The 15,500-nt window shown below is 47.9% G+C and overlaps 1 protein-coding gene across 8 annotated transcripts in view; it reads left to right on the forward strand.

Moving 5' to 3' along the window:
* The window catches only part of baz2ba (bromodomain adjacent to zinc finger domain, 2Ba), a 603,362-nt gene that overhangs the window by 219,758 nt on the left and 368,104 nt on the right, over positions 1–15,500 (forward strand). For 4 of the 8 annotated variants that reach the window (XM_072474620.1, XM_072474664.1, XM_072474673.1 and 1 more), the window contains exon 3: positions 14,198–14,305. The exons of the other annotated variants lie outside the window; for them this stretch is intronic. In XM_072474620.1, coding sequence (XP_072330721.1) covers positions 14,284–14,305 — 22 coding nt within the window. In that variant the 5' untranslated portion in view covers positions 14,198–14,283. The remainder of the gene's footprint in view (positions 1–14,197; positions 14,306–15,500) is intronic. 8 annotated transcript variants of the gene reach the window in all.

Consider the following 15,500-nt stretch of genomic DNA (forward strand, 5'->3'; position numbering starts at 1 on the left):
TTTTTGACTTTGTGCCCTTACATCTTTGTTGGTTGATTGTTTGTTATATTGTTATTACATAGAACTTCAATAAATATACTTTTTAAAAAAAAACTTTCATACTGTTGGAATATATTATTAAAGGGAGATTATTTAAATATTTTGGAATGAAAATGAAGTTCAAATCTCTACCTACTAAATAGCATTTTTTAGATTTTTGTAACGTAACCATTTTTGTCAAAGATATGTACTCCAGTGATGGACAACCTACGCTAGTGAATAGGCCGCATGAATTGCGCTCCTTCATCTCAGTGGGCCGCAACATTGAAATTAGACTTGTTGGCTGTGCATACATAGATACATAGAAGATAGGAGCAGGAGGAGGCCTTTTGGCCCTTCGAGCCTGCTCCGCCATTCATCACCATCATGGCTGATCATTCAACTCAATAGCCTAATCCTGCTTTCTCCCCATAATCTTTGATCCCATTCGCCCCAAGTGCTATATCTAGCCGCCTCTTGAATATATTCCATGTTTTAGCATCAACTACTTCCTGTGATAATGAATTCCACAGGCTCACACTCTTTGGGTGAAGAAATGACTCCTCATCTCGGAGTTGTAGAAAGTTCCTAATTTATGTATTAATAGTACTATCATCAACTTCAAATGATAAAATCAAAAGAAATAATTACACTTTGAGTGCAGAGGGAGTGCTCGGCTCTCAGTCAATGCTGTGTGCAATCAGCACACCTCGCTTCGCTTGCTCTTGCTTTATGTGCGCATCACTTCAGTCATACCGGTAGGAAAAAAACTTTACGAATAGAAATATGTGGACTGTGGTAACCCTGCATGTGGGCAACGGTCAACAAATGGGCTGCACTGAGAACCCAGATGGGCCAATGTGGCCCATCACTTATGTACTCAATCACACTAGCTTCGTCATATTGGAGTTAATCCCCACAATGCACAGCATGCAAAAACTGATTTTTTTTTCTCCCCCCCCCCCCCCCATTGGTTCCCTTCATTTTCAAAATATTTTGCAAACCGTGATTAGATTACTATTATTGCAGAAATTTTTAAATATAGTTTAACATTCCTACATCTATTCCGCGACTGAATCAAAGGCTTAAACAACACACCTGAGTAAAGATCATTTTAAATGTGCTTTTTGATGGAACATATAAGCTATTATCATTATAAATTAACATTTGCTACTAACCTTAATGGTCAGGGTGACTTCATAGATGTTTCCCATAAATTCTAGAACCTGGTCAGCATTTTTAGTGTGCTTAGACATGAAATCTGAATGTGCAGAGCTCTATACATTTCAGTACATTTTGATTAAATAGTTACTAATGAAGGAACATCAGCGGTATATGTGTTTACATTCCATCATAGTGCTGTGTTAAACGTTATGGTGGTGAGGTTTTAGGAAATCAGGAAGTGAGCCGCTGTCACAGAATAGTGACAACAACTTGTGCTTAAATATTGGCTTTTGTTTATTAAAATGGTCCAAGTCACTTTACAAGTGTTATCAAATAGAACTTGACACTGAGTTACAAAACAAACTATTAGGCCAGATAACCTTGAGGAGGAAAAAGGAAGTAGAGACCGAGGTTTAAGGAGAGAATTCCAGAGCTTAGTGCTTCGGCAGCTGAAGACATGGCTGCCAATGGCGAGGTGATTAAAATCAGTAATGCTCAAGAGATCAGAACTGGCGGAGCACAAAGGTCTTGGGGGCGATGGGAAAGTAGGCGGCTGAAAGGGTGCAAGAGGTTACAACAATTAAAGAAGGTTGAGGTCATGAAGGAATATGACAATTTTCAAATGGAGTGTTGATGTAGACAATGCAGGCATGCAATGAGGGGGAGATGTGAGTAGGATGATTTTCAAATGACCTCCTGTTTGTGAAGGTAGAAGTAAGGAGATCAGCCAGAAGTGCACTGTGATAGTCAAATCTAGAGACAGCCAAAATGAAGGTTTAAGGACCACGTAAGCTGAGACAAGGATGGTGTCAGGCAGTGTTACGGTGGTGGAAATAGATGTTTTAGTAGGGGGTGGATATGTGGTAGAAACCTCATCAGGGGTCAAATATAATACCAAGGTTGTGAAGACTTTAATTCAGCAGTAGACAATTGACAGGGAGAGGGATGGAGTCAGTGGCGAGTTGCGCAGATTGTGATGGAAATTTTCCAACATTTTATTTTGCTTATTCAGTACTGGATGTCGGACAACCAGTTTGATAGTTTGCGAGACAGTGGATGGATCCAAAGAGGCGGAAGTGAGATAAACTGGACATCATCAGAATACATGTGGAATTTGACACTGTTTAGATGATGACCTTAATTAAAAGATGCACAAAGGCACAGCCTGTGATGCACAAATGCGCAGCACGGTAGCATAGTGGTTAGCACAATTGCTTCACAGCTCCAGGTTCCCAGGTTCGATTCCCGGCTTGGGTCACTGTCTGTGCGGAGTCTGCAAGTTCTCCCCGTGTGTGCGTGGGTTTCCTCCGGGTGCTCCGGTCTCCTCCCACAGTCCAAAGATGTGCAGGTTAGGTGGACTGGCCATGCTAAATTGCCCTTGGTGTCCAAAATTTCCCTTCGTGTTGGGTGGGGTTACTGGGTTATGGGGATAGGGTGGGGGTGTGGGCTTGGGTAGGGTGCTCTTTCCAAGAGCCGGTGCAGACTCGATGGGCCGAATGGCCTCCTTCTGCACAGTAAATTCTATGATCTGATCTTATATAGCAGCCGTAGCATTTATGTGGTTGCTCTGGTATAAATGTTCTGGTCAACTGTGATCCTTGGGTGAGCATGATTCTTCTGGGTAATAATCATTGTCTGGTACTTTGGTGCGGATGTTACTTGCCACTTATCAGCTGAACACTCTGTAGACATACATAGAACATAGAAAATACAGCACAGAACAGGCCCTTCGGCCCACGATGTTGTGCCGAACCTTTGTCCTAGATTAATCATAGATTATCATTGAATTTACAGTGCAGAAGGAGGCCATTCGGCCCTTTGAGTCTGCACCGGCTCTTGGAAAGAGCACCCTACCCAAACTCAACACCTCCACCCTACACCAAGGGCAATTTGGACATTAAGGGCAATTTATCATTGGCCAATTCACCCAACCCGCACATCCTTGGACTGTGGGAGGAAACCGGAGCACCCGGAGGAAACCCACGCAGACACGGGGAGGACGTGCAGACTCCGCACAGACAGTGACCCAAGCCGGAATCGAACCTGGGACCCTGGAGCTGTGAAGCAACTGTGCTATCCACAATGCTACCGTGCTGCCCTTAAGAACAAATAAATCTACACTATATAATTTTACCGTAATCCATGTACCTATCCAATAGCTGCTTGAAGGTCCCTAATGTTTCCGACTCAACTACTTCCACAGGCAGTGCAGTCCATGCCCCCACTACTCTCTGGGTAAAGAACCTACCTCTGATATCCCTCCTATATCTTCCACCTTTCACCTTAAATTTATGTCCCCTTGTAATGGTTTGTTCCACCCGGGGAAAAAGTCTCTGACTGTCTACTCTATCTATTCCCCTGATCATCTTATAAACCTCTATCAAGTCGCCCCTCATCCTTCTCCGTTCTAATGAGAAAAGGCCTAGCACCCTCAACCTTTCCTCGTAAGACCTACTCTCCATTCCAGGTAACATCCTGGTAAATCTTCTTTGCACCTTTTCCAAAGCTTCCACATCCTTCCTAAAATGAGGCGACCAGAACTGTACACAGTACTCCAAATGTGGCCTTACCAAAGTTTTGTACAGCTGCATCATCACCTTACGGCTCTTAAATTCAATCCCTCTGTTTTTTTTTATTAAATATTTTATTGAAAATTTTTGGTCAACCAACACAGTACATTGTGCATCCTTTACACAATATTATAACAACACAAATAACAATGACCTATTTTATAAACAAAAAATGAATAAATAATAAATAACAAAAATGAAAACTAGCCCTAATTGGCAACTGCCTTGTCACAAGTAACACTCTCCAAAAATATAATTTAACAGTCCAATATATAATTATCTGTAGCAACGACCTATACATACTATACAGTATATATTAACAACCCTGAGAGTCCTTCTGGTTCCTCCCCCCCCCCCCCCCCCCACCCCCCCCCCCCCCCCCCGATCCTGGGCTGCTGCTGCTGCCTTCTTTTTCCCATTCCGTCTATCTTTCTGCGAGGTATTCGACGAACGGTTGCCACCGCCTGGTGAACCCTTGAGCCGACCCCCTTAGGACAAACTTAATCCGCTCTAGCTTTATAAACCCCGCCATGTCATTTATCCAGGTCTCCACCCCCGGGGGCTTGGCTTCTTTCCACATTAGCAATATCCTGCGCCGGGCTACTAGGGACGCAAAGGCCAAAACATCGGCCTCTCTCGCCTCCTGCACTCCCGGCTCTTGTGCAACCCCAAATATAGCCAACCCCCAGCTTGGTTCGACCCGGACTCCTACTACTTTTGAAAGCACCTTTGTCACCCCCATCCAAAACCCCTGTAGTGCCGGGCATGACCAAAACATATGGGTATGATTCGCTGGGCTTCTCGAGCACCTCGCACACCTATCCTCCACCCAAAAAAATTTACTGAGCCGTGCTTCAGTCATATGTGCCCTGTGTAATACCTTAAACTGAATCAGGCTTAGCCTGGCACACGAGGACGACGAGTTTACCCTGCTTAGGGCATCTGCCCACAGCCCCTCCTCGATCTCCTCCCCCAGCTCTTCTTCCCATTTCCCTTTTAGTTCATCTACCATAGTCTCCCCTTCGTCCCTCATTTCCCTATATATATCTGACACCTTACCATCCCCCACCCATGTCTTTGAGATCACTCTGTCCTGCACCTCTTGTGTCGGGAGCTGCGGGAATTCCCTCACCTGTTGCCTCGCAAAAGCCCTCAGTTGCATATACCTGAATGCATTCCCTTGGGGCAACCCATATTTCTCGGTCAGCGCTCCCAGACTCGCGAACTTCCCATCCACAAACAGATCTTTCAGTTGCGTTATTCCTGCTCTTTGCCACATTCCATATCCCCCATCCATTCCCCCCGGGGCAAACCTATGGTTGTTTCTTATCGGGGACCCCCCCCAAGGCTCCAGTCTTTCCCCTATGCCGTCTCCACTGTCCCCAAATCTTCAGTGTAGCCACCACCACCGGGCTTGTGGTGTAGTTCCTCGGTGAGAACGGCAATGGGGCTGTCACCATAGCCTGTAGGCTAGTCCCCCTACAGGACGCCCTCTCTAATCTCTTCCACGCCGCTCCCTCCTCCTCTCCCATCCACTTACTCACCATTGAAATATTAGCGGCCCAATAATACTCACTTAGGCTCGGTAGTGCCAGCCCCCCCCTATCCCTGCTACGCTGTAAGAATCCCTTCCTCACTCTCGGGGTCTTCCCGGCCCACACAAAACCCATGATGCTCTTTTCAATCCTTTTTTTAAAAGCCTTCGTGATCACCACCGGGACGCACTGAAACACAAAGAGGAATCTCGGGAGGACCACCATCTTAACCGCCTGCACCCTCCCTGCCATTGACAGGGATACCATATCCCATCTCTTGAAATCCTCCTCCATCTGTTCCACCAACCGCGTTAAATTTAACCTATGCAATGTGCCCCAATTCTTAGCTATCTGGATCCCCAGGTAACTAACGTCCCTTGTTACCTTCCTCAACGGTAGGTCCTCTATTTCTCTACTCTGCTCCCCTGGATGCACCACAAACAACTCACTTTTCCCCATGTTCAATTTATACCCTGAAAAATCCCCAAACTCCCCAAGTATCCGCATTATTTCTGGCATCCCCTCCGCCGGGTCCGCCACGTATAGTAGCAAATCGTCCGCATACAAAGATACCCGGTGCTCTTCTCCTCCCCTAAGTACTCCCCTCCACTTCTTGGAACCCCTCAACGCTATCGCCAGGGGCTCAATCGCCAGTGCAAACAATAATGGGGACAGAGGGCATCCCTGCCTTGTCCCTCTATGGAGCCGAAAATATGCAGATCCCCGTCCATTCGTGACCACGCTCGCCACTGGGGCCCTATACAACAGCTGCACCCATCTAACATACCCCTCTCCAAAACCAAATGTCCTCAACACCTCCCACAAATAATCCCACTCCACTCTATCAAATGCTTTCTATGCATCCATCGCCACTACTATCTCCGTTTCTCCCTCTGGTGGGGCCATCATCATTACCCCCAACAACCTCCGTATATTCGTGTTCAGCTGTCTCCCTTCACAAACCCAGTTTGGTCCTCGTGGACCACCCCCGGGACACATTCCTCTATTCTCATTGCCATTACCTTGGCCAGGACCTTGGCATCTACATTTAGGAGGGAAATAGGTCTATAGGACCCGCATTGTAGCGGGTCCTTTTCCTTCTTTAAGAGAAGCGATATCGTTGCTTCAGACATAGTCGGGGGCAGTTGTCCCCTTTCCTTTGCCTCATTAAAGGTCCTCGTCAGTACTGGGGAGAGCAAGTCCACATATTTTCTATAGAATTCGACTGGGAATCCATCCGGTCCCGGGGCCTTTCCCGCCTGCATGCTCCTAATTCCTTTCACCACTTCTTCTACCTCGATCTGTGCTCCCAGTCCCACCCTTTCCTGCTCTTCCACCTTGGGAAATTCCAGCCGATCCAAGAAGCCCATCATTCTCTCCCTCCCATCCAGGGGTTGAGCTTCATATAATTTTTTATAAAATGTCTTGAACACTCCATTCACTCTCTCCGCTCCCCGCTCCATCTCTCCTTCCTCATCCCTCACTCCCCCTATTTCCCTTGCTGCTCCCCTTTTCCTCAATTGGTGTGCCAGCAACCTGCTCGCCTTCTCCCCATATTCGTACTGTACACCCTGCGCCTTCCTCCATTGTGCCTCTGCAGTGCCTGTGGTCAGCAAGTCAAATTCTACATGTAGCCTTTGCCTTTCCCTGTACAGTCCCTCCTCCGGTGCTTCCGCATATTGTCTGTCCACCCTCAAAAGTTCTTGCAGCAACCGCTCCTGTTCCTTACTCTCCTGCTTCCCTTTATGTGCCCTTATTGATATCAGCTCCCCTCTAACCACCGCCTTCAACGCCTCCCAGACCACTCCCACCTGGACCTCCCCATTATCATTGAGTTCCAAGTACTTTTCAATGCACCCGCTCACCCTTAGACACACCCCCTCATCTGCCATTAGTCCCATGTCCATTCTCCAGGGTGGACGCCCTCCTGTTTCCTCCCCTATCTCCAAGTCCACCCAGTGTGGAGCGTGATCCGAAAGGGCTATAGCCGTATACTCCGTTCCCCTCACCTTTGGGATCAATGCCCTACCCAGCACAAAAAAGTCTATTCGCGAGTAGACTTTATGGACATAGGAGAAAAACGAGAACTCCTTACTCCTAGGTCTGCTAAATCTCCACTGGTCTACACCTCCCATCTGCTCCATAAAATCTTTAAGTACCTTGGCTGCTGCCGGCCTCCTTCCAGTCCTGGACTTCGACCTATCCAGCCCTGGTTCCAACACCGTATTAAAATCTCCCCCCATTATCAGCTTTCCCATCTCTAGGTCCGGAATGCGTCCTAGCATCCGCCTCATAAAATTGGCATCATCCCAGTTCGGGGCATATACGTTTACCAAAACCACCGTCTCCCCCTGTAGTTTGCCACTCACCATCACGTATCTGCCCCCGTTATCCGCCACTGTAGTCTTTGCCTCGAACATTACCCGCTTCCCCACTAATATAGCCACCCCCCTGTTTTTCGCATCTAGCCCCGAATGGAACACCTGCCCCACCCATCCTTTGCGTAGCCTAACCTGGTCTATCAGTTTCAGGTGCGTTTTCTGTAACATAACCACATCTGCCTTAAGTTTCTTAAGGTGTGCGAGTACCCGTGCCCTCTTTATCGGCCCGTTCAGCCCTCTCACGTTCCACGTGATCAGCCGAGTTGGGGGGCTTCCTACCCCCCCCCCCCCCTTGTCGATTAGCCATCCCCTTTTTCCAGCTCCTCACCCGGTTCCCACGCAGCTGTATCTCCCCCAGGCGGTGCCCCCCCGCCCATCCTCTCCCATACCAGCTCCCCCCTCTCCCCAGCAGCAGCAACCCAGTAATTCCCCCCTCCCACCCCCCCACCCCCCCGCTAGATCCCCCGCTAGCGTAATTACTCCCCCCATGTTGCTCCCAGAAGTCAGCAAACTCTGGCTGACCTCGGCTTCCCCCCGTGACCTCGGCTCGCACCGTGCGACGCCCCCTCCTTCCTGCTTCTCTATTCCCGCCATGATTATCATAGCGCGGGAACCAAGCCCGCGCTTCTCCCTTGGCCCCACCCCCAATGGCCAACGCCCCATCTCCTCCACCTCCCCTCCTCCCCCCCCATCACCACCTGTGGGAGAGAGAAAAGTTACCACATCACAGGATTAGTACATAAAACCCCTCTTTGCCCCCCACATTCGCCCCACCACTTTGTTCGAATGTTCTTTTTAATAACCCGCTCATTCCAGTTTTTCTTCCACAATAAAAGTCCACGCTTCATCCGCCGTCTCAAAGTAGTGGTGCCTCCCTCGATATGTGACCCACAGTCTTACCGGTTGCAGCATTACAAATTTTATCTTCTTTTTATGAAGCACCGCCTTGGCCCGATTAAAGCTCGCCCTCCTTCTCGCCACCTCCGCACTCCAGTCTTGATAAACGCGGATCACCGCGTTCTCCCATTTACTGCTCCGAGTTTTCTTCGCCCATCTAAGGACCATTTCTCTATCCTTAAAACGGAGGAATCTCACCACTATGGCTCTGGGAATTTCTCCTGCTCTCGGTCCTCGCGCCATCACTCGGTATGCTCCCTCCACCTCCAACGGACCCGCCGGGGCCTCCGCTCCCATTAACGAGTGCAGCATCGTGCTCACATATGCCCCGACGTCCGCTCCCTTTACACCTTCAGGAAGACCAAGAATCCTCAGGTTGTTCCTCCATGCGTTGTTTTCCAGTGCCTCCAACCTTTCCACACATTGTTTCTGATGTGCCTCCTGCGTCTCCGCCTTCACCACCAGGCCCTGTATGTCGTCCTCATTCTCGGCTGCCTTTACCTTCACGACCCGAAGCTCCCGCTCCTGGGTCTTTTGTTCCTCCTTTAGCCCTTCGATCGCCTGTAGTATCGGGGCCAACAGCTCTTTCTTCATTTCCTTTTTGATCTCTTCCACACAGCATTTCAAGAACTCTTGTTGTTCAGGGCCCCATGTTAAACTGCCACCTTCCGACGCCATCTTGGTTTTTGCTTGCCTTCCTTGCCGCTGTTCTAAAGGATCCACTGCAATCTGGCCACTTTCTCCTCCTTTTTCCATCCGTATCCAGGGGGGATTCCCTTCTGGTTTACCGCACAGTGTTTTTAGCCGTCAAAATTGCCGTTGGGGCTCCTATCAAGAGCCCAAAAGTCCGTTTCACCGGGAGCTGCCGAAACGTGCGACTCAGCTGGTCATCGCCGCACCAGGAAGTCTTCAATCCCTCTGTTAATGAACGCGAGCACACCATAGGCCTTCTTCACAACTCTATCCACTTGAGTGGCAACTTTCAAAGATGTATGAACATAGACCCCAAGATCTCTCTGCTCCACATTGCCAAGAACTCTACCGTTAACCCTGTATTCCGCATTCATATTTGTCCTTCCAAAATGGACAACCTCACACTTTTCAGGGTTAAACTCCATCTGCCACTTCTCAGCCCAGCTCTGCATCCTATCTATGTCTCTTTGCAGCCGACAACAGCCCTCCTTACTATCCACAACTCCACCAATCTTCGTATCGTCTGCAAATTTACTGACCCACCCTTCACATCAGCAGACACACTTAGTGCCAGGGACTTGGATAGGCCAGGGTTTGTGAGGTGTATCCAGGAAGGCTTCTTGATGCAATATGTAGATAATCCAACTAGGGAAGGGGCAGTACTGGACCTGGTATTGGGTAATGAGCCTGGTCAGGTGGTTGAGGTTTCAGTAGGGCAACATTTTGGGAGTAGTGACCACAATTCCGTAAGTCTTAGGGTATTTTTGGACAGGGATGGGGGTAACCCTCGCATTAAAGTGCTAAACTGGGGAAGGCAAATTACGATAACATCAGATAGGAATTGAAGAATTTGGATTGGGCGCAGCTGTTGGAGGGTAAATCAACATCAGACATGTGGGAGTCTTTCAAGCGACAGTTGATTAGGATTTAGGAAAATCACGTTCCTGAGTCAATGAAGGATAAGTATGGGAAGTTTAGGGATCCTTGGATAACGAGGGATATTGTGAAACCCGTCAAAAAGAAAAAGGAGGCTTTTGTTCGGTCTAGAAGGGGGGGAACAGTCAAAACCCTTGAGGAATATAAAGAAAGTAGGAAGGTACTTAAGCAGGAAATTAGGAGGGCTAGGAAAGGTCATAAAAATGCCTTGGTAAGTAGGATTAAGGTGAATCCCAAAGATTTTTATTCATATGTAAAAAGCAAGAGGGTGGCCAGGGAAAGGATTGGACCACTTATGTTTAGAACCAGAAGAAATGGGCGAGGTACTGAATGAATACTTTGCATCAGTGTTCACCAAAGAAAGGGACTTTGTGGAAGATGATTCTTGGGTGGGGTGTGTGGACAGTCTGGATCATGTCAACATCGAAAAAGGAGGTATATGTTTTCAAAAATGATATTAAGGTAGATAAGTCCAATATTGGCAGCATGGTAGCACAGTGGTTAGCATAGTTGCTTCACAGCTCCAGGGTCCCAGGTTCGATTCCTGGCTTGGGTCACTGTCTGTGCGGAGTCTGCACGATCTCCCCGTGTCTGCAAGTCCCGAAACGTACTGTTAGGTAATTTGGACATTCTGAATTCTCCCTCTGTGCACCCGAACAGGCGACGAGGGGCTTTTCACAGTAACTTCATTATAGTGTTAATGTAAGCCTCCCTGTGACAATAGAGATTATTATTATCATTCATGTTCTGCAGGGTATTTGCCCTTCTTCAGAATCAGGGAAATAGAGGCCTGCGGCAATGTAACAGGAAATAGCGCCCCCCCCCCCCCCCAATTTTGTATAGAACTCTATGGGGAATCTATCCAGGCCCGGAGCTGTACCGACTGCATTAAACAAGTACATTTCATAATCTCGAGGCCCAACGGGGACTTCAACCCCTCCCTACTCGCCACCACGGGGAAGGATAACCCATCCAAAAACTGTACCATGGGCAAACTCCCGTAGCTCTGATCTATAGAGACTTCGATAAAAGGCGTCAAACGCAGTGTTGCCCTTCAATGGGGTGGAAACCAAACTGCCACCCCAGTCCCTTACCTGCACAATCTCCTCGGAGGCAGTCTCAGCTGATGCACTAAAAGACGACTTTTTTTTTCTCCACGTTCATAGAATGCCCCCCCCTCCAGCGCCACAGCTGGCTCACCGCCTTGTCCCTTGAGAGTAACTCAGAATGTGTCTGCAACTTTTTCCTATTTTGTTGTCCCACACAAGTACAATAAAATGCAAAATTGCCCAAGAAACCCCAAAGTGCAGCAGAGCAATAGTTATAGGGGACTCTACAGTAAGGTGCACAGATAGGCGCTTCTGTGTACGGGAAAGGATGGTATGTTGCCTCCCTGGTGCCGGGGTCAAGGATGTCTCTGAACGAACACAGGACATCCTGAAGGGGGAGGGTGACCAGCCAGAGGTCGTAGTACGCACAGGTACTAACGACATAGGCAGGAAGAGTGATGAGGTCCTGGTAGGGGAGGGGGGTGCCGGTGGCATTGAAAGGGACCGGCTCTCATACCAAATCCACAAAATGTAGGTTTGAGTGCTGATGTGGTGTTTTTCCAGGAGACTCGTTTGCGGTTCAGGGACCAGACAAAGTTACGGAAGGGGTGGGTGGGACAGTATTCAGCTCGGGGCCGTTCAACCCTCTCCTTACATTCCTAGTGGTTAGTCGAATTGGGGGGCTTTCCACCCCCCCAAATCAGAGTCTGTCAGTTCCATCAAACGGGGTAATACAGCAACTACTTAAAGGTCCACCCAAGGTGACCGCTAAACCCTCCATCAAGGCAAAACAAAATAAATACTGTCGTCAGTCAGCAAACTAACCCCCACCCCTCCCCTCCCCGCCTGTCAACAGTACCACATCCAAATAAACAAACAAACAACCAAAAAATAAATAAGGACTCCATGCCCCTGCCTTAACTTCCCCTAACGCCAAACAAAACAAAAACACTAAGTTCATTACCATCTCTTACCAACTTTTACAGATGCACCATAGAAAGCATCCTCTCTGGCTGCATCACAACCTGCTTTGGCAACTGCTCTCCCCAAGACCGCAAGAAACTTCAGAGAGTTGTGAACACTGCCCAGTCCATCACACAAACCTGCCTCCCATCCATTAACTCCATCTACACCTTCCGCTGCCTGGGGAAAGCGGGCAGCATAATCAAAGACCCCTCCTACCCAGCTTACTCACTCTTCCAACTTCTTCCATCGGGCAGGAGATACAAAAGTCTGATAACACGCACAAACAGACTCAAAAACAGCTTCTTCCCCGCTTTTACCAGTCTCCTAAATGACCCTCTTATGGACTGATCTCATAAACACTACACCCCTGTAAGCTTCACCCGATGCCAGTGTTTATGTAGTTACATTGTGTACCTCGTGTTGCCCTATTATGTATTTTCTTTTAATTCCCTTTCTTTTCATGTACTTAATGATCTGTTGAGCTGCTCGCAGAAAAATACTTTTCACTGTACCTCGGTACACGTGACAATAAACAAATCCAATCCAAATGCAATTATCTAAAACTACAATAAAGTAATGAGCTGCAGTTATCGCCACCACTCTGCCCCTGTTAGCTAACCCTTCAGCTAGCAGGGCAGCCTCCGCCTACAGGGAAGACAAATAAATAGCCATAACCACCAGCCCCCTGCCCAAATCCAACTTTAATAATCAAAGAAAAATCACCCCTCCCACACCAGGACAATAAAATGCAAAATTGCCCAAGAAACCTCAAAGTGCAGGAGAGCAATAGTTATAGGGGACTCTACAGTAAGGTGCACAGATAGGCGCTTCTGTGTACGGGAAAGGATGGTATGTTGCCTCCCTGGTGCCAGGGTCAAGGACATCCTGAAGGGGGAGGGTGACCAGCAAGAGGTCGTAGTACGCATAGGTACTAACGACATAGGCAGGAAGAGTGATGAGGTCCTGCAGAAGGGAGTTAGGCAATAACTAAAAAGCAGGACCTCTAGGGTTGTAATCTCAGGATTACTCCCTGAGGTGTAGGAGGGAGGGATTCAGATTTCTGGACCACTGGGATCTCTTCCGGGACAGGTGTGACCTGTACAAGAAGGACGGGCTGCATCTAAACTGACGGGGTACCAATATCCTGGCTGGGAGGTTTGCTATAGTCACTCGGGAGGATTTAAACTAGTATGGCAGGCGGGTGGGAACCAGAGTGCTAGCTTAAAAGGTGCAATAACTGAAGGGGAAACAGAGAATTAAAATCAGAGAACAACATCACCCTGTCTGCTCAAACGTAGTGGTTTGAAGTGTATTTGTTTCAACGCCAGAGGTATAGCGGGTAAGGCTGATGAACTTCAAGCACTTATTAGTACTTGGAATTACGACGTTGTAGCTGTCATAGAAACATGGTAAAAGGAAGGGCAGGATTGGCGCTGAAAGTTGGAGGATATAGATACTTCAGGAGAGTTAGAGGGAGATGTAAAAGGTGGGGGAGTAGTATTACTGGTTAAGGAGAATATTATAGCTGTACTGCGGGAGGACACCTCGGAGGGCTCATACAATGAGGCACTCTGGGTAGAGCTCAGGAACAGGAAGGGGACAATCACAATGTTGGGTGTTTATTACAGGATCCCCAACTGCCAGCGAGAGACAGAGGAGCAGATTGGAAAGGGAAAGGATTGGACCACTGAAGGACAGTGGGGGGAATTTATGTTTTGAACCAGAGGAAATGAGTGAGGTACTAAATGAGTACTTTGCATCAGCGTTCACCAAAGAAAGGGACTTTGTGGAAGATGATTCTTGGGTAGGGTGTGTGGACAGTCTGGATCATGTTAACACCGAAAAGAAGGAGGTATTGGGTCTTTTAAAAGATAATAAGGTCAATATGTCTCCAGGGCCGGATGGGATTGACCCCAGAATACTGAGGGATGCAAGGGAGGAAATTGCTGGGGCCCTGTCTGACATCTTTGTATCCTCATTGTCTGCAGGTAAGATCCCAGAGGACTGGAGAATAGCTACTGTGGTACCGCTGTTTAAGAAAGGGAGCAGGGCTAATCCTGGAAACCGTAGGCTGATGAGCCTCCCGTCGATAGTAGGTAAATTATTGGAGAGAATTCTCAGGGACTGGATTTATACCCATTTGGAAACAAATGGACCCGTAAGTGATAGACAGCATGGTTTTGTGAAGGTGAGGTTGTGTCTCACTAACTTGATTAAGTTTATGAGGAGGTGACAAAGATGATTGATGAGGGGTGGGGAGTGGATGTTGTTTACATGGACTTCAGTAAATCATTTGACACGGTGCCTCATGGCAAACTGGTACAAAAGGTGAAGTCACACTGGATCAGAGGTGAGGTGGTAAGATAGATACAGAACTGGCTCGGTCACAGAAGGCAAAGGGTAGCAGTAGAAGGGTGTTTTTCTGAATGGAAGGTTGTGACTAGTGGTGTTCCACAGGGGTCTGTGCTGGGGCCTCTGCTGTTTGTAGTGTACATAAATGATTTGGAGGAAAATGTAGCTGGTCTGATTAGTAAGTTCGCAGATGACACCAAGGTTGATGGAGTGGCAGATTGTGTTGAGGATTCTCAGAAAATACAGCAGGACATAGATAGGTTGGAGACCTGGGCAGAGAAATGGCAAATGGAGTTTAATCCGGACAAATGTGAGGTAATGCATTTTGGTAGGTCTAACATAGAGGGGAAATATATCGTAAATGGCAAAACTCTTATTAATATAGAAAGTCAGAGAGATCTGGGCGTGCATGTCCACAGATCTTTGAAGGTGGCAACACCAGTGGACAAGGTGGGCAAGAATGCATACGGAATTCTTGCCTTCATTGGACGGGGTAACGAGTACAAAAACTGGCAAGTCATGCTCCAGTTGTATGGAACCTTGGTAAGGCCACACTTAGAATATTGTGCACTGGTGGCCACACTACCAGAAGGATATGGAGACTTGAGTGGGTGCAGAGGAGGTTTATCAGGATGTTGCTTGGTCTGGAGGGTGTTAGCTATGTGGAGAGGCTGAATAGACTCGGACTGTTTTCATTAGAAAGACGGAGGTTGAGGGGTGACCTGATCGTGATCTACAAGATTATGAGGGCATGGATGGTGTTGATATAGGCAGGCACTCTTTCCCAGGGTGGAGGGGTCAGTCACCAGGAGGCATAGGTTTAAGGTTCGTAGGACAAAGTTTAGAGAAGATATGCGAGGCAGATTTTTTACACAAAGAGAGGTGAATGCCTGGAACGCGTTGCCAGGGGAGGTTTTGGAAGCAGATACAGTAATGGCT

This window comes from Scyliorhinus torazame, chromosome 2, assembly GCF_047496885.1.
Source record: "Scyliorhinus torazame isolate Kashiwa2021f chromosome 2, sScyTor2.1, whole genome shotgun sequence".
In the NCBI taxonomy this organism is placed as follows: domain Eukaryota; kingdom Metazoa; phylum Chordata; class Chondrichthyes; order Carcharhiniformes; family Scyliorhinidae; genus Scyliorhinus; species Scyliorhinus torazame.